Raw genomic sequence first — 23,478 nt, 5'->3', positions numbered from 1 at the left:
ATTGAAGATAAAGATACGACGAAAAATAGTCGGGAATTGAAAGTGTATTCCGTTTGTCACGTCTCCATTGAAGATACAAGTAGTCACACACAATCGGCATCAGGCGGAACGCCATCAACTTCAAAATATATACAACATTTCGGCATTTGCCGCTAAGTTGGATTTTCTCTTCAAAAGTGGCACGGAACGATCCTTCCGGACTGCGGATGGCTTTTTTAAATCTGACCGCGAATGCCGGAAACGCTGCGGATGAATGCTACATCGAATTTGTCCATTTCCAGGGTCGACGAGAACATGCCCTAGATGAAGGCCGTTTTGCGTTAAATCTGTAACGGCGTGTCGACTAATTTGAGTTTCTTGACAATCTGAGTCGACTTGTCCAAATAGAAATCCAGCCTAAATCCAGACTATGCCAAAGCAAGAAACAAACCACAATGAAAATTACTTTGAAGACAAATTTCAATCACACATTTAGGGAATTGTACCTGAACTTGAGAGATGGACTGAATGGCCAGCAGACCTTTGTCTCGAGGTGTCAATGGATTCCAAAACAAAGATGTACAGTGCATATGCTCTGGCGTGTATTTGAGCTGTCTGTGACGTCCGTTGTGATCGTGGATCGAGTAGAGCGGAATTTTTTGAAATCGGCGCCAGCCCAATGACAGGATCAGCGGATCTCTCGTTTATAGGATACGTCGCCGTCATCGTCTAGTAGTTCCTCGTCCTCGTCATGCGCCTGCGTCAGAGTAGGTCCTTCTCCTCTCGATTCACACATCTGCGCATCCAGCGTCCTTTGCAACTTCATCAGCGACGAGATCATCTCTGATTTAGGATTTGTAGGGCCATCCTGTTTGGAGTGCGAGTGACTGCCGCCAAGCTCAATGTAGATGGAATCCTTGTCGTAGATGACACCGCCCACCCCAGACATGGGGGCATAGATCAGCTTCTCCTTTTCGACCAGCGAACGTTTTTTCAATTTATCCGGTAAAGGGCAAGGATCGGGAAGAAAAGAAACATCTTTAAGGCGGAAATCACCACAGCCTGGGATGTGGATGGGGCAGTGATTTCTCAAGTGGACACCACGCGCGAAACCGTAAAGGCAGATGTCCCGATTGCATTTGGGATTCTCGTGTAATCGACTGGGAGGTGTCATGTCTTCCAATCGGTCCACCAAGACGTAAGGATGAGTCGATCTCCACAACAGAGGTAGGAATTTCATGACCGAGATAAAGCGGCCGAGGTTCTTGATCTCGTTTTTAGGGTAGGTTCCGTGGAGTTGACCAGAGGTACAACAATTTTTCTCCCTGGTACACTTCTTTAAAAAATCTGTGCTTCAAAATTTGTTTCGTTTTTTCAGCTACTTGTTATTCTTGAACATGTCCAATGAGTCAGAACGCCCATTACTCGGTGAAATCCATGCACCTGTTAGTCGTTCGAGATCATTAATTTAGAACATGAGGAGCATGCTTCAGTAGACCTTACCTGACAGATGTTGAGAAATTCAAAATTGCCATTTCGAAGCCAAACGAAGCATCAGTCAAAATTCAAAAGCAAGCAAGAACAAGGTCAGCCACTTTGGCGATGTCGTTATTGCATTCCATAAAAGTCACCCTTCGTTTCTTTCCCTACATTTTTTCAGAGAAATAAATTTATTTGATATTCATTTTAGTAATAATGAACGGATAACGCATTACCCGTGACGATGGTAACGAGTCCCTGTATGGATGTGATATTCTTTCGTGTAGAGTTTTTTATTAGAGCTTGGAGTAGAGTAAAGTGTTTTTTCCGACTTTGGGTGGGCCAACAATGGCTACCATGATCGGTGGGGGTTCTAGGGGAGTCCTGTCTAGTAATGGAATATGCTGCTTTTTTCATTTACGGGCTCTGAAAAAAAAAGAAAAGAATAAGAAATTGCTAACCAACGTGGGAAATAAATTTTTGTCAGCTATGAAAGACATTTCATGCAAGATTTGATTGATCTGGGCTGAACCAAACCGATTTACCTGTGAAAATGTTTCCGAGCCTTGGCTAATGACTGGATAGCAAAAGCTTTTCTCATCCATTTCTTGGATGTGTGGATCCTTGAATTTTTCTTGTCCGCTTTGCGCCCTAATAATTTTTCAACCATCGTTAAATGCTATAGTCTTCAAATACTGTGTGCTGCAAAATAGTTTACCAGCACGGCGTTCCCGGTGAGCCTTTTTCTTGTCTTCATCAACATGGTCCTCCATTTTCCTTCCTTTTTCACTTGAAAATACTTTAAAAATCTGTAATAACTTTGACTTCAAGTAATTTTACTGAAAACACGAAGAAGAAAAAGACATGTGGATGAATGACAAACCACGAAAAGCAGACGACTACAATTGTCAAAAAGCTCTATCTAGTGCTGCTTTTGAAAGTGAATTTACAACGCCGTCTGGGATCCAGAGATGACACTATCCAGAAGAAGCGAAAAAGAGGGGAATTCTATGTAAATTTGTTTTTCTTACACAGACTAATATCTGCTAATATTCTCTTGTCTGCAACGCAATAAGAGAAGCTTCGTATTAGAAAAAAAAAATTATAAATTACTCAATATAAAATTAGAATTAAGGTTTTTGATTCCTTTTTTTTTTATAGGTCGTGAGGATTTTTCGCGAAAAAGAGTTTTCAGTTTTGTTCTTGGTTAAAAGTAACATGTTTTGGGTGAGATGAAAAACGCATTAGTCGTCAAACCCAACGCACCTGTCGATGATCGTTCAGAACCATAAACATTTTATACAATAGACGGGCAGCATCCACGCTTCAGTGAATGTTTACATAACATGTGTATGTGTTGAGAAATTTCGATATTCTATATTCTATACGCTGCGTGGCAAAAGTAACAAAGCTTCCTCATAATACACTCGTATTATATAACATTAAAGTCATCTTTCAGTTTTTAATCTTACACATATTTTTCAGAACAAAAAAAAACGTATTTTTAAAAATAAATTAAGAACCAGTGACGTAATATTTTGGGGGGAGCAACTCTTTCTTTAGGCGTGATAATGTGTTCACAGCTCGAAGCACTAAGTAATTTTTCCCTTCTGTTTCTTGGCCAGCAATATCGGCAGGGGGTCTATTGTTGGTGTTGGTCTCCTGTAACGGAATACGCTGCTTTATTTGAAAATTTTGAGTTTGTAAACGATTGTAAACCAAATGAAATTATACTGAAGAAAAGTAAAGACAATGCGCTGCTGATGTAATCTTCGGTAAAGGAGAGCTCGTCAGTGCGTGTTGACATTTCTTCTCCCTACCCATCTTATTGTAGAACGGTTAACCACGCCTATTATTGCCCTAATCCATCTAAGTATCCACTTTCACACCTTACAATCACTCGGTCTTTTTCAGAAAAAAGTAATTTATATTACCTACCTTTAAAGAATACTTTACTTCTGTCGTCGTGTTGCGGCGCTGGAGCTCATCTTCACCTAGGGCACAATCGTTGACCCCATCGCATCGGTACTTGGCGGGAATACAACTGGTTCGACATTTAAACCATTCAACACCAACGCAGTCGGCTTTAGTACATGCGTGTTTATCTTCTCCCAATACTTTACCCAATGGACACAGGCAAGTGACTCCATCAGGTGTTGGTGCGCAAATGTCGCTACAACCTCCAGTATCCCCCAAGCAATGATGATCGTGACTGTTGAAATCGATCGGACATCAAACGATACTGAACGTTTATGTCGTCGGAAGCGTCGATTACGAAGCCGCGCATAGTTTTCGTCTCTTATTGCTTGTTCAACCAGCTGATGCGAGTGGAGGATTGAGTCAGCCAAAAGACGGAATCTGCACTGACGTCCATGGCAACCGGAGTGCCCAGATGAGAGCGAAGGATGGTTCGATTTTCACCGTTGACTTCGATCCGTTCAATTGTACCTCGCAGGGAGTCGCTGAAGTAGATGTTTGCCGTCGTAAGCCATCGACGATACAATTCCACGAACTTTGACCAACTCCTGTCGGTTAGTTCCATCCATATGCCAAACGCTGATGACGTGACTGATGCGGCCCTCGACGATGAACATCCTGCCGGATTGGGATCCAATGGTAACACCTTGGGGGCTGTTAAGATTTCGGGCCAATACTAGACGGTCGTAACTACCATCGTGTTTCTTTTGGCCAACTACAACAGTTTCCCGAGTAACTTCCGTCCAGTAAATGTTCTCCGTGAAGGAATCCACGTCCAACCCATCGACCATGTCGACGTTTTCGAAGAGAACCGTCTGTCGATAAGTATCCAGGTGGATCGAGTAGATCGTCCTCTGAATCATTTCGCTGTAGACGATTGAGTGGCCTAAGGGGCTGTACGCCAATGCACCGATGTATTCCACGTTACGCGTAGGCAGACGAAAGACGGAATCCTTGCCAATCTGGTGATGAGTCATGTGATAGATGTCGGTGTAAGTTGCGATGACGATGGAAGATTCGTGAGCGGAAATAGACTCGCAGGTACGACCGTCTTTGTTCAAAGTCATTCCGACAGGGCAAGCGCACTTATAACCTTGTAGGGGTTGGTGAAAGAAGACAGAGATGGCTGCAAATCACGTTTCGACAGGGGTTGGTGAGATGGCTTTGCTTGGAAGGATGATGAACGTGGATGCCAGTTGGAGTTAATGAAGCCTCCTTCATCAAAATCTGGAAAAGTTTGATTTTCAGAATTTACTTGCCCTCATTGACTCGCAAATCTGAAGATAAATAATACCTTATAATCCTTGCCGGTAAACTTGTTGACGGAAAGAACTTCATGCTCCAGAGGATCGCACCAAAAGATGTTGTTTTCAAATATATCGAGAGCGTACGGATGGGTCACTTTAAAGGGAAGGATTTTACGATCGGATCCATCAATCCGCGAACTTTCAATGCGATTGAGTTTGGCGTCTACCCAATAAATACGTTGAATGGTTTCGTCCACAGATAATCCATTAGGCCAAATAATGTCTGCCGTGATTACGTTTGTCCGCTGCGATCCATCCATGCCAGCAGAACCAATGTGTGAACTAGAACTCCAGTCAGACCAGAAAAGCAAACCCTCTTCAGGATAGACGGCCACGGCACGAGATTTGTCTAGTTGTCCACTAATGACAACACTGCAAATGGCAGCATAAAAATCGCAAACGACGATGTGCTTCCGGCCGGAGTCCGCGAAATAAATGTGTCTGCCAACCCAGTCGATCACCAAGTCTTCAACAATCTCCACACCAACCGAAACAACGTACTGGAAAGCTGATCCATCCAACATGGATTTGTAAATACCAGCCTTGCCCTCGCTCTTTTCATTCCAGTAGACGACCCCATCTTCATAATCAGCTGCGACGCCGTGCGTTTGTGAAATGCCTGATACAACGAGTCCATACTCTTTGAGAAGAAGCGAATATCTCGATCAGTTGTAATTAGCAGCATTGGATCTGGCCCTACACACATAAAAAAAGGAAGAAATATATATATCAGCAGCGCATTGTCTTTACTTTTCTTCAGTATGATTTCATTTGATTTACAATCGTTTAAAAAACTCAGAATTTTCAAATAAAGCAGCGTATTCCGTTACAGGAGACCAACACCAACAATAGACCCCCATCCGATATTGCTGGCCAAGAAACAGAAGGGAAAAATTGCTCTGCTTCGAGCTGTGAACACATTTTCACGCCTAAAGAGTTGCTCCCCCCAAAATATTACGTCAGTCGTCAACTTGTTGTCGTTGAGCCACAATTCTTTTAACGAGACGACAGGGTCGAACAGGCCCGGCGGAAGCTGGACCAGTTGGTTGGACGACAGGTCTAAAAGGCGCAATTTGAGTAACGATTGGAAAGCGTCGACGCTCAAGCGGCGGAGTTGACAGTTTTTCAAGTCGAGATGTTGAAGTCGTCGGTTGGCCTTGAACGTGTCGGCGTCGATCGATACGATCCGCCCGCGTAGATGCAACTCGGAAATGGAAAGCAAATCTTTAAAGTAGTTTGAATCGAGGCTTTTATTTCCTTCAAGGGGGGCCCTGACTGATCCAGAGCTCCTGCAATTTCACCAATCCGTTGAAACTGTCAGGTTCAAACTCCATGGAAACGACCTGCATGCCTTACAAGGGCTCTCGGTTGACGACGATTTCGCCTTCCTTCCAGCGATAAGATCCGAGCGAGTAAAAGGCGGCGGATGGACGAGACGTTGGCGAAAGTGTTTGGGTAGAGAGTCGAAAGCGGATTGTCGCTCAAATCCAGCGATTCCAAATCGGGCAGGAAAGGGAAAGAGTTTTCGGTGAGGTGAGTCAACTGATTACCGGACAGATCGAGATGCTGGAGTGCGCCCATTCCTTGCAGCTCGCCCGGCTTGATCTCCAGCAACTCGTTGTCCGCTAGCGAAAGGGATTCCAATTCCATTAAATCGCCCGGTTCCATTTCCAGCCGCACTCGCAGTTGACTCGTGTGGATGGTCAACTCTTTTAGATGACTCAGACTCGTGAACGCACCAGAGTGACCCGTGCTAAAAGCTTCCGGCAACTGGCAACCGACGATCAGCAAATACTCGAGTTGGGTCAACATTGAAAAGCCATTCCACGGAACGCTTAGTTCCGTTTGTTGGTGCAACTTTTTGAACTCTTCGTAAGGCAGGATTTCTTCGGGAACGTCATACGTCAACCGTTGTGAAGGGGCTGATTGTTCGTCGTCGGCTATTTCGACCACCGTGACCGCGCGGTTCCGGCGAAGGCTGATCCAGCAATTCCAAGTTGACAAGACTCAAATATTGAAGTTGAATCAAAGATTTGAGGCTATCCGAATGTAAAATGATTGATGGCGCACTACTAGACTCCTGTTGTTGAGACAGTGTTGAGATCCTTCGAGACCCAGAGCTCTCAAGTTGACAAATTTCAACAAATGAGTGGCCGTCAAGCGGATTTCCGGTGCGTCGGATGCTTGGATAATCTTCATGGCCTATTAAAAATTCATTTGAAATTCATTAGACACGGTTATTGAAGGATATTTAGGTATTCCAACGAACCTCGGTTTGAGACGGCAAGCGGGCCAATAGGGTTTCAATTTCCATGTCGTGTTGTTGGACACAAATTACGGCACGGAATAATAGGTCATTAAGGGCGCTGCTATTGGGGCTGGCGGATGAATCCGGCTGCATTTTATTGAGTAGATGCCATTCGTCGACTATGCTGGCCAAGTAGGATTCGTGACACCAGCATTCGTGAGGACAAGACGGAGACCATGGCGCTGATTGAATACCCTTGTTGGATTTCAATTCACATTTTTGACGAGAGACAAAATATAATAATAATCAATCGATTTTTACCTGAAGGAAGAGAAGAAGACTAACGACTAGGATTTTCATGATTTGGGAAATTTTACTTTCACCCACGGTGGAATGCATCCATAAAACTACTAAAGAATTTTTCCAAAGGGTTCGCTATAGACTGTAGTAGAAGCATCATTATCTCTTGGAAGAGGAAGCAAATTCAACATTAAAACAAAAAAGACAAGGGATATCCTTTGGCGATATTGTCTTATAAAATGTTCTTTTTAAAACGAGACACGAGTAACATTGTTTTGACTAACAACGTTACTTACAACGCCTGCATCAAATTTCAATTCAAATTCTCGTAAAAATCGTCAAAGAACTCGTAATTTTACGACGGTAAACGAAATCAAAGTTTGAAGGACTTGTTCGATTTGTGCTCCCGCGACATTCCGCAGAATAGTGAACAATACCTAAATAAAGCTATTGCCCTTTTGAGTATGTATTTTCACTGATAGGTGGCGCTAGTAGACACCGAATTCACATACTTGAAACTTCAAATTTCAGCGATAGACTTCTACTTTAGCGTTCAACATTGAAAATTTTATTTTTAAATTTAAGACTTAAACACATTAAAAGTTAATAGAAAGATAAGAGAATTGAATGTAATTAAGCATTTACTTTAATATTTAAATAAGTATTTTTTAAAATTTAAGCTTCCAATTTTAAGGAAACAGATTGTCCCCACGGCATGCCATACATACTTGTGTACTGACTTTGATGAAGGTTTGTAGGTTAAAACTTTAAATTTGAAATAAATAGTCTAATAATACTAAGTTTTCACTTTCAGATTGGAAACCATTTCCTAGTAGTTCCAACACCAAAAGAAAAATGCTGCAGCTTTTCTGGTATTAAAATGATTACTGCTGTTAGGAAAATTGACAGTTGTAAGACATCAGCTATGATATTCTTAAAGATGGAACTTTTAGAGAAATAACATTTAAGCGATGATATAAATCTTCCAAGAGTTCACCTTTACTTATCTCTTCGTAACCTAGGTTGACTATATAATTTCTCTACCATCGCCCGTTGTCTGAATTAAAGTGCTTTTGGTATAAAAAAGAAACGGCAAATAAAGCGGCAATTCAAGCATTTATTGTAAATAGGACAGGAGATTTTGCTTTTATAATTGTGGGCTACATAAGTTCATGAATAGGTCAAAGCCGATACTTACTGATTCGGGTGGTTATCAAGTCATACTCGACGTATGACGTCATGACGTAACATCGAAATTACGTAAAATTATACAGAAGTCTTGTTGCTTTTTTCAGTTAATTTCGAACCATTATTTATAGTATTTAAATTTATATAAATAACATATAAGGTTAATAACCACCCTAAACAAGATAAGATTTTTGATAGATTAATTGAACGTTTATAGGATGAAATTACGGCTTTATTTCTCTTATCTATGAAGGGAATTTCGACTAAAATTTTCGACCGCACACTTGGAGAAACTTCTGATGTAGTGAGTAAAGAAATATATAGTTTTCTTGTTAAGAGTGGTAATCATATATCACTGAGACCCGAATTTACACAGGCTCAACAAGTAAGTGGTATAGGACTAGAAAAAGCTAGGCATTTTGCTTTACTAAAGGCAAAACTTATTATAAATGGTTTAGAAGGCAAAGAAATAGTAGAAAAAGGACAACTTCCAGGTAAGTCGTTGACGATGAGACGGATTGCTTTGGGCATAGCCATCGTAAGGTGCCATTTCCGAAGTGACCATTCTTATACACTCCTTCAACTAGTCATCTTTGACCTAGAGGTAAAATATCAGCATTACAAAATTGGAATCAACAAACAAGCACAACCACTAAATACCTGAACAAGTCGCTGAAGTTCTAGTAAAACGTCTCTGATAATAACCTCGATGGCCGGCTGGTGACACTTCATTTCGACAAACAGTAGGACGAAAGCCAAAAGAGATGAGGGAAAGGCAGCATTATTTTGCGTCACAGCAAATGGTCTCCTGCTTGCATGAAAGAATAAGAAGGTCTTGCTGAAGAGCGGCAGGTAAAGTCGTCGAGAGAAGTGAGTGATACAGGTTGAGGAATGTTAAGGTCGTGACCGGTTCTTCTTGGGGTAGACAAGCTAACTTGGCTTAGACAATTTTTTCCATCCGGTTGATGTCTCCGGCGGTACATTTACATTAAGATATCGTTACCAGATATTGAGGTTCAGAAACAATCTATTAATTAAAATTTATTAGACAACCTGAATACTAGCCAATTAAAACTGTCAACATACCTACAATGGACTCTGAATGGAAGATACCTCAATGTTGTTCTGTTTAATCCTCTCCACCCATTGGCAAGCTGCTAGATGGAAGGAGCTGATTGCTATCCATGAGAGGTGTTTAGGAGTGCTTTCATGCGGCTCATGAACCAGTCCATCATGTTGAGAGCATCCAGAAGAACTGCATAAGGAAGATCATACCAGACTTTCATGCAGCGAAGAACATGAGCAGCTCCATCCCTCATTGCACACATAATTTCACCGCTTTCCTAAAACACAAACAACAAATTACAAATTAGTTTGTATTCTTAATAGAAGAAGCATTACAGAATACTTACTCCTGTATTGCTGGCTGTTGAGTGTTGGCAGAAGTTGAAGCTTTGGTTGGAATTTAGCTTCAAGGGCCAAGGCTTGTCGTAGACTCTGCACCAGTGTTGATACATCAGGACTGGTGGAAATATCACATCAGCTATATCAATATGTCAACATACAAGACCCAATGTTGCTGTCGTGTCAATAAAGAAAGTTGACATAAATTAATTGTATCACCTGAAGCATAGGATCTTTGTAGGAATTTGCAAATTTCATTTTCCAGATGTTGATGAGTTTGCAAGTCTCAGCCTTGCCGATCCACTGGCATTGGAAACTAATGTAGTTTCAAGAATTATAGGGTGGTAATCCAGCATTGTTCTACCATCACATCGTAAATCATCCTTTGATATATCCAAAGTTGAATTTCGTTAAGTAAGGACAATTTTATTTCAATAAGAGACCAACATAATTTAATTATACCTGGACTCCATGATGAATGAATGCTTTTCGGTATACAAAAAACCGTACGGCTATTGTACCAGCTTTACGTAGTAGGGAAAATAATTTACAATCAAAGGATTATATACTACATTCTTTAAAATTTGCCTACATTTTTCTTTAACCTTGCCCTGATTGATTAGCAGCCAGCCTTGTTTTGTGTTTTTGAATTCCAATCCAAGGTTAGCTGGTATTCTTATGATTCACCTATAGTTTAATCCATGGCCGCGTTGGAGTTCGTCGGCCTTGAATTATGGATTGGCGTCAGAACCACCTGACGGAAGAAAAAATAACTTAAAAAAAGTCATTCTTTCTTCGATTTATCTCACGCCGACCCCTATCCTTTAATCCAAGCGGGACCACGACGGCTCCTTGTAATAACATCTCCTCTACAAGACGGTCGCGATTTGCATACCGTCACGGAAACCCCCGCAAATCGTATAAAACATTAATGGAACCCCCCAGACGAAAATCGTTTCCCTATCTCTCCGAGAGGAACAGCGCCACCTCCCAGAGAGAAATCGAGTAAAAAACTCCGAAAACAGCTATCGAGCCGTAGAAGAAAGAGACGTCGTCGCACAGTCGGAGTAGGAGGTGGGTAGAGTGGGGTCGGGTGGGGTGGGGTGGGGGGTGGGAGGACAGGGTCGTTTGCCGATAAATCCCTATCGGGAAACAAAGAAAACATTCAAAAATATCCCAATTTATCGATAAGACATTTAACAAAACACAAACAAGATTGTTTATTGTATGATATTGTCATGCCAGTTTCGCCGGGATTTTACGTTGCCGTGGGTGATCAGTGCAGTACGTGCAGTTTTGAGAAGCTGGCGCTCTAGTCTGTAAGTCTATATAGAGAGTCCTGACTGCCCTGAGTTTATAATTGTTATTTACAACTTAATAAGCCTATAGCCTACAAAAGAATTGTACATGTATGAACACTATAATTGCAAGATAACTGTCCAGCAAAAGATACTAGGCTAGATTATAAAACTGATGAATCGCTATTTATAGTTGTTCACATATATCCGACCCACGAAACAAATCATGTGGAATAATTCTGAATCGTTGTCTTTTTTGGTTTTGTTTTTTAAGAGCAATTGCGGGTTATGCATGGTTTAGCCCATACTATTAATTTAAGAAATTGGGGTATACTTAGATCGAGCGGTTTCATAAAAAAGAGTATACAAGCGCCCATGAAGAATAGCGATGAAACGACATGATAAATAAAGTGCGCTGCAAACAATGACAACGCGGACAGCAATCACAGCAATGTTTCGGATGAATGAGGCTGCTGTGGTGCGGATGTTTGAGCATAATTATAGTCGTTCTTTTACGGATACAGAATGAGGCAATAAACAATTATAAGTATATAAATTAATGGGTATTTAGGCTATGCTGACTGAAAAATGTTGATAACGAAAACGATGCGCATGATGAGCAAGCAAAAATGAAAGATTTGATGATTTATTGTTATCGATTGTTATAGATAACTATATACACATCGATATTTCTATATGGCATACGAATAGATGGCATATGGTTACAATTTTTGAAACGGTAACTAACGGTAACTAACTAACTTTATCGGCCAGGAAAAATGGGAACTCAGCACGCCAACAACTGAAAAATGTTGTTTGACTTTGTTTACTGAAAGCTCTTTGTACAATATTAAAAATTATTCCCGCGATTATCTAACGAAAAATCCCCGCAAAACAGGTTCGAAAATGATCTATCCCGGTATTTATATTACCGAAAAAAAAACGGCAATGCGCGGCAATGAGTCTATTGGCCACTTAAACGGAATAAATTGATAGTGGGTTATAGACCGGCTACAGTTTTTTTTTTAGTGTGATGTATACTTATATTTCCAGTTCAGTGATGTTCAAAGATCACAGAATAATACCTTACATAGCCTGTACTTTGTATTATAAGAAATTAGGAGTCCGCCACCCAAATATGCCAAAAGTTTGTCTGTCTTTGGAGTGCATGAAGATAATCGACTTTATTAGGCACGCTCGGGACGCTGAAATGGCTTACTTAATTGCTGAGAAATAATTCACGTGGACGCTTGCGATTGTGGGTGATGCATATATACTTTAATTGTCGTGGCGCGTGATCATCTCATATTATCATATATTGTTTTTTTAGCTGCTGGGGATGGTAATATGGCCGCTTTCGTGATGTTCCTTATTCACAATTGGTTTATATATTTTATTTAATAAATGAACTCTTATTATCTCAGAGTTTATTGAAACTTCCGTTGAACCACGACTTTACATTTACTGCCGTGGGTTAGGCTACTGTGACCCAATATTTTACCCAAACTTAAAAAATTATCAGAACTATTTACCACCGGAAACACTTGATTTATTGATGTATTATTTTTCAATCGAATAACATCAGTTAAAGCAACTATTTAAAAATTAATTGACGCAAAATTTCTACTTAATTTACCCTAGCAGCGGAAACGCACGAAACATGTAGGCTATACTATATTTCCGCGTCACAATTGGATTTTCGGCATATGCTGTGTCTGTCACTTCACATTGAACACATTATCTTCTTCGACCAACCAGCCGACAAAATTTGTATAGTAAGCGGCGCTGTCGTAAATTCCTCCGACTACCAAGAACGCAGTGTTATTTGGTCTCCTTCTTTAAGCTCCAAAGTGGATTGGAGTGCAAATGTATCGAGACTGGTTACACTACATGCTTGTCCCATTCTAACACCATTCAACAGTAAATCAACGCGTGCAGCATGGGACCCTTCAATGTTATTAGCAATAGGCCTACCAGAATAACCGAAAAATATTTCCCCGGTCTAGGTGCTGTGAATATTCCAGTCGAAGGGTTCATGGCATTCCCCACATTAGTTCTTGTGATTTCGAATGGAATGACAGAGTTAGTAGTTGAGAAAACCGTATTCTTCTGTACATAAAAATAAACAGATGAAGATTTAACATCAGCAAAGCCAATCCACGTTTCAAATCCTATTGCGTAAAACCATTGAAATTATTTCAGGCTGATTAAGTTCAATTCAAGTCTGAACAAACCTGCGTCGGTTGAAGCTTTGGTAAAATCACAGTAAACCGTTTCTACTTGAGACGCGCCCTTGATCAAGTATAAGCCGTTAAGGACATGACCGACCTGCCACAATTCCACGCAAGAGGTTGGCATTCCGTCGACCAACTTCTGGCCGGAGCATTTCAATTTTCCTAAAGTGTGAATGCCACTCGACGCTTCAGGGGTCGTTCTTCCGAAATTCAAACGTGTAATGGGCAAACTTTCCTTCGCAGTTATCTCACCTGTTTAAAATCCAAAAAATATTTGAAACGCGTTCAATAAAATAAATTCTGTTTTGTTTTCCAATATTACCTTCGTCGACTAAGTCAACAGGAACGATCGCGTCACAGTTGCAGTTTTTGCTAGGATCGACACACATTTTTGCAATTCCGCACGAACACATATGCGTGGAGTTATCGTTACCGTGCCAGTAATATTGTTCGTTACCGTTCCGGTCGTTCCACCAGGAATATTCGATGCCATCAAACTGCAGTGGAGCTGAGTAGCACTCGTACTGTAATTTTATGAGATTGATTGCTAAATAAAATAATTTCGATCACAAAAATTATCTTTTGGGCAAATGAACCTTAATTGACTGCCGACAATCTACTGAAATTTTGGTTACCGCTGCGATCTGTTTTGGTGAGGCTTCGTACACGATTGGTCTCGTATAACACCCGGGTTCCGTGCAATGGCTAACGTTAGTCGCTACTTCGGTGTTGTGTCCAATAATTGTCGTTCCTGTCGAATTTAAGAAATGGAAGGCAATAATGTAAGTAAAAAGTTTTATCGGTAAACGAAACAATCAACACAAACGTATACCTGAGGACATGTCGCAATTTACTTGGATGGGGTCGTCTCCAACACCTTGGCCGTCGGGATCGATCCAGTAAACGCCGGTGGACAATGAAGGGTCAGCCAATCGGGCTTCGTGACAAGATCTTGGAATTCCACCTTTAGATGAGGCGACATCACCCGTATTATGTAAATCTTTTTCGCTGTCGCTGACCTTCGTTTTTAACTGTCGAATTTCCTCTTTCAGTCGGTCAAATTGAATCTCAACGGCGCCAACAAACTCCTCAAAACGAGTTTTCAAAGTTTCCTAAAAACAAAACCAAACATATAAGAAATGTAGCCTACATATAATAATTATTTAAAAAAATTATAATGCAAAATTTCATACGTATTCTAAACGAAGATTAGTGTCGTCTTTCGTTTGCGGCAAGTGATTCGGATGTTGGCCACTTGTGACGCTTAACAAAAAAGCGCAGAAGAAGACGCGAGTGTCTCGGTGTTGTACAACTTAGCCACTGTATCGACGAAAGATCGAATAGGTTTTGTTATTTTGCATTGGTGGTTGTATCCTATTTATATAGGACAATAAGGGAAGTCGAATCTAACTTTGTATCGTGTCAGCGATACGATGTTTTTATTATTTCAAATTGTCTAATTCATCAATAAGATATTCAAAAATAAAAAATCCCCCGGGTTTTTTATTTTTATGACATTTTAAAGTTTTCTTTGTGTGACCAATTATGTCGACATGAATGCATCAACTGATAAAAGTCAAATCACTGTTTGCCTTTGTTGTGTTGCAACAAAGGCTGACGCGTAAAGACTGATAACGTAGATAAAACAAATTATACATGCATGAGGCTACTATAATTGCAACATAACTGTCCATATACATTATAGCTTAGATTATACTAATTGTTCATATATCCCAATCATAAGGCAAGCGTGTGTAGCCTATAATAATTCTGAGTCCTTGTCGTTTATATTCGTGTTTTAGGGTAATATAATGAGAAGGTCATGGACTCAAGGTTTACTATTAATTTAAGAAATTGTGATGGATCGAGTGGTTGTTGGTTCAAGTATATAATTAAGGGATAGAGCCCACTTTTATTTATTATTAAGAATATAATGAACCGATATGACAAATATTATGGCGCTGTAACAATGACCGATCAGGGTGGATAAAATTTAAATGCTGGAACTCCTTTGCATTCGACTGGGGACAATCATCTGGACTAAGTTAGATGGCTGGTAAGTCACGCTTTTATAGGGGCCTATTAAATTGTTTTTTTTTTTTTTTTGTTTTGTTTTTCGGAATTTTTAATTATCATTTGAGAAATTCTGATCGTCTTGCCATTTTTATAATGTTATTCGTGTTATTTTATTTATTCACATTTGTCGATATTACCATAAAAGAATCGTTGTTACTCACAATGACTGTGGGAGTGTGGGCTGCCACTTCCGAGAAAACCGACTAGTGACTGGATATTTTGGGTTCGGCGGCCATCAAGCCGTGTCAGATGTTGACCGATTGGCCAGTCTGTTAAATCAAGCTTGCAGCAGTCTCTATGAAAGAGGAGTCTTGGAAGCCCTGCGGGTTTTAAACGACTACAAATTTTTATTGCCAATTCTTGACATCAAACGTTTTTATTTTTTTTTTTAAATCCACAGGCAGTCGCCTTTAACAGAGATCAGAAGAAATTAGTTAAAGGCACGGCTGACAAATTGAAGACGTGGGCTATCAAACTCTTGGCGTCGTCAAAGAGCAACAACAGTTGAGATCTTAATTATTTTTCTAGGAATAGGCCTACGTCAACCTTTATTAACAACATATATGTATGTCTTTAAAATAATTCCAGTGCTGGTCTTGGACGAGTTCCCGGAATGGCTGCAACGTTCCAGCATCGACCACCGGATCAAAGACACCAACACCAAGTTGAAGAGGATCGCTAAAAAGAAAAAAGAGCCTGTCAGTGTTTCACGGCACCAACAACAAGAAGGAAAAGAAGAAAAACCATTCCGGAGAAGATGATCTCACTTACGGTCCGCGGGATTATGTCATTGGTAAATCTTCGTCTAACAAATTGTATCTTTTATTTTTGCGTGAAAACTCAACCAACAGTTGTGGTGGACAGGATCAAGGCCGGAACTTTGGATATGGATTACTTCTGTCTCGGTTGTCATGTAGAAATTATGGGCCCATATGTATGGAACATCCGCTCTTCTTTGGAAGTTTATGCAATCGCGAATGCAAGGTGATAGTCTATTCTCTTTTTCCCAATTAATTATGAGTGCTGACTGTTGGTTTTTTTTTTCTTCTGCAGAATAAACTTCTGACAACGAGTTACAGCATTGGCGAGGACCGATATTCACGTAAGCGCTTCATTTAATTTGAAAATAATTGTTTAATAGAATAATTTCTTCCATCAATTTTAATAGGCTATCTGTGGTTCCACAGGAGATTGTCTGGTATGCGAAAATAGTTCATGTTCCAGGTAAAACTTTTTTATTTTCTAAATAGTTTTTCTTTCAAGAACTCAAAGTGATTTCTTGTTAAATAATTAATCGAGTATTTTGCTCGTATTGCGTGCTGGTTGGCGAGGGATCGATGTCCGTCATCATGCAAAAGACGCCGTTGTTTTTCTTCCTCTGCGCCAGTTTCACCACCAGAATAATCCCACGGCCTCCTTCAGCCTCGCTCCGACTGGGCCTTAAAAGTATTTTATTTTGTTCACTAGCTATTTTCCAGAATATTCTTTGACAGTTTCTCCGACAGCTGAAATAAAAGCTTCCTCCACCAAAATTTATACCCATCGACATCTGTCCAAGAAAGGGCAACCTTCTCTTTGCGTCGTCATACTCCACGACAATCTCGGAGCCGTCAACTATACCTACGCCCTTCATTCACAGATACTTGATTTGGGTCAGTATATTGAACCGCTGGAATATATTTTATTATTTACAATGAATCTGAGTTTCTCCTTGTTTCTGTAGAGTATGGAGAAGCTTTTTTCGATTTTTTCCACGTCAAGAATTGCATCTAACGCAACAACGAGGAAACGCCACTCTTGTGGGCTGTGGAAAATGTCGCCAGCTACCACATAACCATTTCGAGGTTCGAAATTCAGTATTGGAATCTGCTGATGAGCAAAAACATTTTCTTTCTTTTTTTCAGATTTCTCTAGATGGAACCGATAACATTCGACATGAAGGATGCCCAAGAAGGCTCCACCAAACATCGTCTGGTGTCGGTATTTGATAAAATTAGAAAAATAATTTCAAACATAAAGCTAAAAGAAATTTTGCTTTTATTAGGAACAGAATTTCAATCCGCAATTGGACGAGCAATTCATCAACAACGACCATTCGGTTCGTCCATTTCCAGTCTTCCGCCCAGCCGAGAGCCTTTTTTCACCAAATACTCTTGGATTCTTGAAGATATCGTGGTATAAACATATTTGAAGGCTACATCTTTAAAAAAAATAAAAGTCTTACTGTAAATTGTAATGCGATGCCCACAGGCCATAAACCAACCCCTGCCAGCCAACTGGCAGGAGAAACACGACCAGATGCTGTTTCAGCGCGATATACTCGAAGTAAGACGAAAACAATTAAAGCTCCAGCCTTTTTGGAGCATTACTCGGTCGTCCAGCTGACTCATAAAACGGCCAAGAAGAAGAGGAAATTGAGCAGCGATCTCCGCCCGTGTTGGAAACTTCGCGAAGCCGTCGGCAGTGCTGACGAGGACAGTGACGGAATTAGTGACGAAACGGGCGACTTTTCGCTTTTCTGACGGATCAAGCCACCGATTGTGTTTCCCCGTGCCGTTTCCGGAGTACGTGTTTCATGTGGAAGAAGCTGAAGTACATCAAGAACTATTGAATTGTAGTTTGCCCGTGTATAATAAATATATAGGCTATACTTTATATACAAAGTTATACTGGTTCAGCGGCCATCCAGATCCAGCAGCCGCGCACGCGTGTCCAAGATTCTCAAATTACATTGTTGTTGTTTTTTCGACTTTTATTAGGTTTGTTGTGATGGTGGCAGAAATCTGTATGTGAGCTATTTCATTGGAATTAAAAAAAAAAAGGTTTATCTTGAACAAAGTTTCCAGCAGCATAGGCCTATTGGTTCCCACCGTTCGTTCATTTCTATCAATCATCCGCTCAGTCGTGAGTAGCCTACATCGTGAGCCATTTTTTCATCAAATTATTATTACCCTTGGATTAGGCCTATTGAAGATATTAATGTGGTAAACATATTTGAATGCTCCCCCCTTCCTTTTTTTTTTAAGTCTTATACTTATACTGTCTTGCAATGTGATGCGCGTAGCAGGAAAAATTTAACCTCTGTCAGCCAATTAGCAAAAAGAAACTCGATAGGATGCTATTCTAGCGCGATATATAATACCCAAAGCAAGACGAAAACAGTTAAACCACGCCAGCTAATATTTGGGGCATTTTATAATAGGCTTACTCGGTTCGGTTGTCCACCCCAAAAACTTACAAGAAGAAGAGGAAATTGAACAGCGATCTCCAATCTCTCTCTTCGATCTCTCTCTCCAATCTCCGATCCGACAATCGTGAAAAATTGAATGGTCAACGTGAGAGACGATAAGCAACCTAAGCACCATCATCCGCAGCAGCAAATTTATTGTTTGTTATATTATGCCAAAATGGGTTATTGCCGTTAATGTTACAGATGGACGAAGCACCGTGTTAAATATTATGCCTATCTTTGCGATTCCTTACAAGCAATTTTCTATATCCCAAATAAAATAAATTTATATAATTTAATGTAAATTGTGTTTTCACTGATTCGGAAGCAAACAAGTCACACATGAGCATCTGGAATAACAGGAAATTCAAATCGGTCGCATTGCGAATATTATATATATTTAGACCATTGCGCAATCTAAACGATTGATGAAATAGTGATTTAATTCAGTACTAGGCCTGTCTTAAATACAATACGAAAACTTAAACGTTCACCTAGGGGGGAAATATTCAAAATAATTAAATCTTTTTATAACAATAACAAGAGATTTGGCGCTCGAGATTTCGGCTAGTAAGAGAATCGAACTCATGCTGACATCGGCACGGCGCTCTAAAACCCAATAAAAATAACAAGCCAATTTGTGCGTTTTGTTTGAGATATAGATTTGTACAGCTATACCCTTACGGAAAAATCTCATCAAACTATATGAGAAATCATATGTTTATTAATGACATCAATGATTTTTTAATAATTTTTGATGATCTCATATATTTCTCATTAAATTGATGAGAATTTTCACCCTCATATTTATCATTAAAAGTGTTTAAAATATTTTTGTCTCATTTTATATGAGATATAACCCAATCCGTAGTAAGAAATCAGAAAGAAATCATATAAATTTCATGATTTTACCACAGACTTTTCGCATGAGAAATATGCAAGAAACTGGTGATAAATAACCATAAATATCATGATATTTTCTTGAAATAAATCAGTAATATATCATGTATTCTCAGTTTTTAATCATTAATTTCTATTGGTATTTTGTAATGAGATACTTGTATAAAATCATGTGGAAATCAATAAAATGTCATGATTTTCCCGCAGTTTTTTCGCATAAAAGATCTGCAAAAAATCAGTGATTATTAAGCAGGAATATCATGATATTTTCTTAAAATCAATAAGTAATTTGTCATAAATTCTGAGTTTTTAATCATTAATTTCTATTGGTATTTTGTAATGAGATACTTGTATAAATTCATGTGAAAATCAATAAAATCTCATGATTTTTCCACAGTTTTTTCGCATGAAAAATCTGCAAAAAAACAGTGATTATTAAGCGGGAATATCATGATATATTCTTATAATAAATCAATATTTTATCATATATTCTGAGTTATCAATCATTAATTTCTATTGATGTTTTGTGTTGAGATACTTGTATAAAATCATGTGAAAATCAATTTTACCTATGACATTATAAGATTTTTTTGGTTTTCTTTTATACAGTTTTTTGGCTTAAAAATAACGAAATTTATTATTAAATGTCTATCAGAAATCAGGTTGATTTAGGTGTGAGATCATGATATTTAATTATAATTATTTTGCATATTATCATTTATTAAGAGCTTTTTATCAATCATTTCTCTAATGCTTTATAGTGAGATTTTTCATTAAAATCATGTGAAAATCAGTTCCCACTAAGGAATCAAAAGATTTTTTTGTATTATTTTTACCCAATTTTGGGCTTTAAAATCTTCAAATTCATAACAAAAAGTCAGTAATAATCAGCTACAATTCAACAGATCAGATGTGAAATTATAACTATTTAATCGTCAATATTTTCTTATGTTTTGTAATGATGTGTGAAAAATCAAGGGAAAATTTCTACATATATGACATCAAAATATTTTCTTGTATTCTTTTAATAATACAATCCTAAAAATATCAGTTAAAATCAGCAAATAAATATATAGGCCTACCTGGAATGAAATATTCTGACTTTAAATTCTTTTTGAACTTTTACATTTTTTATTTTATACCTTTCGTAAATATATGGTAGCTATCTAATTCTCACAAAAATTACGCGATGTTTTTATAATCACAAGATAGGCTGGGATAACTATTTTTTTTAACGCGCTAAGTAAATTTGAGTGAAAGTTCTATTTTACTCTGGTGTGTTTTTTTGTGTGTGAATTATTCTAAGTCCCGAAATCTGGCTTTTATCTAACTAAACTAACCAATTGATAATATGGTATGTCAAAACGCATCATAGAAATTTTTACTAAGTTTTTTCACGCGCTAAGTAAATTTGAGTGCAATTTCTATTTGACTCTGGTATGTGTTTTTTGTGTAAATTATTCTAAGTCCCATAACCCTGTTGTTATATCACTAAACTAACCAATTTATTAATTTCTCCGTTAAAAAGCTTCAACCATAACATCAATTAGTGGTGTAGTGGTTAGCAGATTGGCAAGCCACCCTGGAAGTCGAGGTTCGATTCCTGGTCAGGGCAATTCTTTTTTCAATTTATATAATTAAAATCTCATTTAAAAGCGCTCAAATTCTCATTCAAATTTTAGTGAGAAAATCATTAACATTTTTGGGGAAAAAGAGAAATTAAGCGAGATTACAGTGAACCCTCAGTCAGAAATCATTATATTTACGTGACTAATAATTTATATTTAGATGAGAAATAACATAATTCTCACTTTGTTCACATGAAATTAATGATTAACGGCTGATTTTAAACTTGAAAATGTCCCAAATTCTCATCAAAAGTCATCAAATAAATGATATTTTGCTGTTAATCTCACCAAAATATCACGACAAAATGAATGAGTATTAAGTTTATTCTCATGTATTTCTTTATGAGTTTTAATGAGATTTTTCCGTAAGGGTATAATTAACGTTTTTCAATGAATGAAATGATTTAAGCTTTGCTCTAGAAAACGCTTTGCATTTTTCTTCCTCTCGCTTATTCCAACACCTAGCCCATGCAAGAGTATGGTTTCCTCAGTTCGTTTTCCCCTGGATACACTAAAGTATACAGAAAGTGGCACAACAAGGTTGTTTAGTGTAAAGGTCCAAGGGCGGGTATTCTCCGCAGCAGGGAGTTCTGCACTCATGGGAATTTAATTCATGTAGAGTTTTTAAAAAGATCTTTTTGCTGCTGTCCCAAGAGGTAAAACCTCAGGAGAGAAAACACTCGCGCACACTCCTTTAACTTCTCGGAAATATCGCCAACCTAAAACAATAGGCCAAAAGGCTGGATTGAATGGATTTGTACACTTGCCTTTTTATTTTCATTATTATTGACGTGCTGGAAAGCTCTTTTACAGTCTCTTGTGAGATCTCATGAGAGAAGAACCACCTTTATAAAAAGAAGAAAAGCCCTAGCGACACATAAAAACACGATAGCGACGAGCACCTGTGCACCAACAGTTTCATTTTCGCCCATTGTTTTCATATTTGAAAAAATAGTTCGACGTAACAAATATATACGTAACAAATCGGAAAAATTCGAAAAAAGGCGGCCATCACCGATAAGATATCTACTATAGCCTATATATCTATATAGACTATAGCTAGCACCATCACCAGTACCAACCAGTACATTTACCCACCCACCCCTCAACAATGTCCCAAAATTATACATCGGAAATATTAATTCAACTAAATATAGTTGAAAATATATTTATTTTGAATATTTTAATTATAATATTGGCATCAGCAGACACGAATAGCATGTAGGCCTATATATATATTTGGCCATATATGTGATAAAAATAACAGGATATGGCCGAACATACAGGTCTATTAGTATAGGAAACCTCCCAGATCTTTAATACAATTTGAGCGTGAATATATTACAATAGACTTGGCAATAATAGTTCTTCACTATTTCTTTTTCGTGTCGTATTTTTTCGTCAAACAAATTAATTGAATGTTTGTGAAAAAAACTCAAATATCTTATATTTGTTTTGTAGGGCCTACCAAGTTTGATATTTGCTTAAATATTCGCGAAGTGTCTTGGTATAAAATGTATAAACTTTAAGACTATATAGTCCTATCAAAGATCATATATACATAATGGAATATCGCGTGACTCGCACCTCAACAAGAATTCACGTAGCGATTTTAATCATCCATTTAAATTCAAAATAGGGCTACCATCATAACGTGCAATAACATTTGTCAAATATCTTACTTCATTAGCAAACAAAAACGCAATTAGCGGTGCAGACAATCTATAGTCCTACCACTACGTCACAAACAGCTTGAAGCATTTCATTATATTTTCTTTATGTGCGCCATGCTTCCAGCATCTGTTTTTTTTCTTTCTTTTGTTCGGGTACACCAGTATATTGGCCATATATTAAACACTTTTCAGGAGGCCAGGCATAGAACCGTTACCATTCCCCGCCCACAAAGCATCCACGATAAATCTCCTACCAATAGCAACTCGACTATTTTACATTTTCTCCGTTTCTGCTAAATTGAAACGCCCCTTTCTTGCAGTTCCTAAAAGTTCTACGATTTTCAGTTGTGTTTCACATTTCGTGTTGAGCTTTCGTCCACGACACTACATACACATTTCACTGTTTAATTGTGTCGATACTTAAAATGTTTAGACTGTGTCCATTTAAAGTTGAGTGACTTGTTTTTTTAGTGTTTAGTAAACTTTTTTGAAGCCAGAATTACTTGCTTTCTCCTACAAATTTTGCAATAAAAATTTTAGGATCAAGCAAACTTGAAA

General features: G+C 38.6%; 3 protein-coding genes, 2 long non-coding RNA genes and 1 pseudogene across 6 annotated transcripts; 1 reads left to right on the top strand and 5 right to left on the bottom strand.

The window, feature by feature from the left end:
* Positions 1-26: 26 nt before the first annotated feature.
* On the bottom strand, positions 27-2,231 carry LOC124200560 (annotated as a pseudogene).
* Positions 2,232-3,397: 1,166 nt separating this feature from the next.
* Positions 3,398-5,452, bottom strand: LOC124199383 (putative vitellogenin receptor). Its single transcript, XM_046595190.1, has 2 exons — positions 4,730-5,452; positions 3,398-4,662 (listed from the first exon to the last, which is right to left on the bottom strand). The coding sequence occupies exons 1-2, from the start codon at positions 5,264-5,266 to the stop codon at positions 4,522-4,524; spliced, it is 678 nt and encodes a 225-aa protein (XP_046451146.1). The 5' UTR covers positions 5,267-5,452; the 3' UTR covers positions 3,398-4,521.
* Positions 5,453-6,711: 1,259 nt separating this feature from the next.
* Positions 6,712-7,501, bottom strand: LOC124199384. Its single transcript, XM_046595191.1, has 3 exons — positions 7,312-7,501; positions 7,012-7,245; positions 6,712-6,944 (listed from the first exon to the last, which is right to left on the bottom strand). The coding sequence occupies exons 1-3, from the start codon at positions 7,387-7,389 to the stop codon at positions 6,768-6,770; spliced, it is 489 nt and encodes a 162-aa protein (XP_046451147.1). The 5' UTR covers positions 7,390-7,501; the 3' UTR covers positions 6,712-6,767.
* Positions 7,502-8,387: 886 nt separating this feature from the next.
* Positions 8,388-10,778, bottom strand: LOC124199385. 2 transcript variants are annotated; one of them, XR_006876817.1, is made up of 6 exons: positions 10,345-10,778; positions 10,102-10,265; positions 9,891-10,021; positions 9,565-9,821; positions 9,139-9,505; positions 8,388-9,076 (listed from the first exon to the last, which is right to left on the bottom strand). It is a non-coding gene; the product is annotated as an uncharacterized LOC124199385 (long non-coding RNA). The 2 variants fall into 2 exon arrangements; XR_006876818.1 differs by having other exon boundaries at positions 9,891-10,000.
* Positions 10,779-12,707: 1,929 nt separating this feature from the next.
* LOC124199382 (neurexin-4-like) lies at positions 12,708-14,902 on the bottom strand. The gene is made up of 6 exons (XM_046595189.1): positions 14,608-14,902; positions 14,247-14,526; positions 14,011-14,165; positions 13,737-13,938; positions 13,415-13,666; positions 12,708-13,351 (listed from the first exon to the last, which is right to left on the bottom strand). The coding sequence occupies exons 2-6, from the start codon at positions 14,254-14,256 to the stop codon at positions 13,095-13,097; spliced, it is 876 nt and encodes a 291-aa protein (XP_046451145.1). The 5' UTR covers positions 14,257-14,526; positions 14,608-14,902; the 3' UTR covers positions 12,708-13,094.
* A 1,779-nt stretch (positions 14,903-16,681) lies between these two features.
* On the top strand, positions 16,682-18,109 carry LOC124199381. The gene is made up of 6 exons (XR_006876816.1): positions 16,682-16,936; positions 16,996-17,142; positions 17,214-17,334; positions 17,395-17,470; positions 17,535-17,665; positions 17,741-18,109. It is a non-coding gene; the product is annotated as an uncharacterized LOC124199381 (long non-coding RNA).
* Positions 18,110-23,478: the final 5,369 nt, after the last annotated feature.

This window comes from Daphnia pulex, chromosome 8 (genome assembly GCF_021134715.1).
Source record: "Daphnia pulex isolate KAP4 chromosome 8, ASM2113471v1".
Taxonomy (NCBI): Eukaryota; Metazoa; Arthropoda; class Branchiopoda; order Diplostraca; family Daphniidae; genus Daphnia; species Daphnia pulex.
Note: the sequence above shows the minus strand (reverse complement) of the source record. Positions and strands in the feature narration are given on the sequence as shown.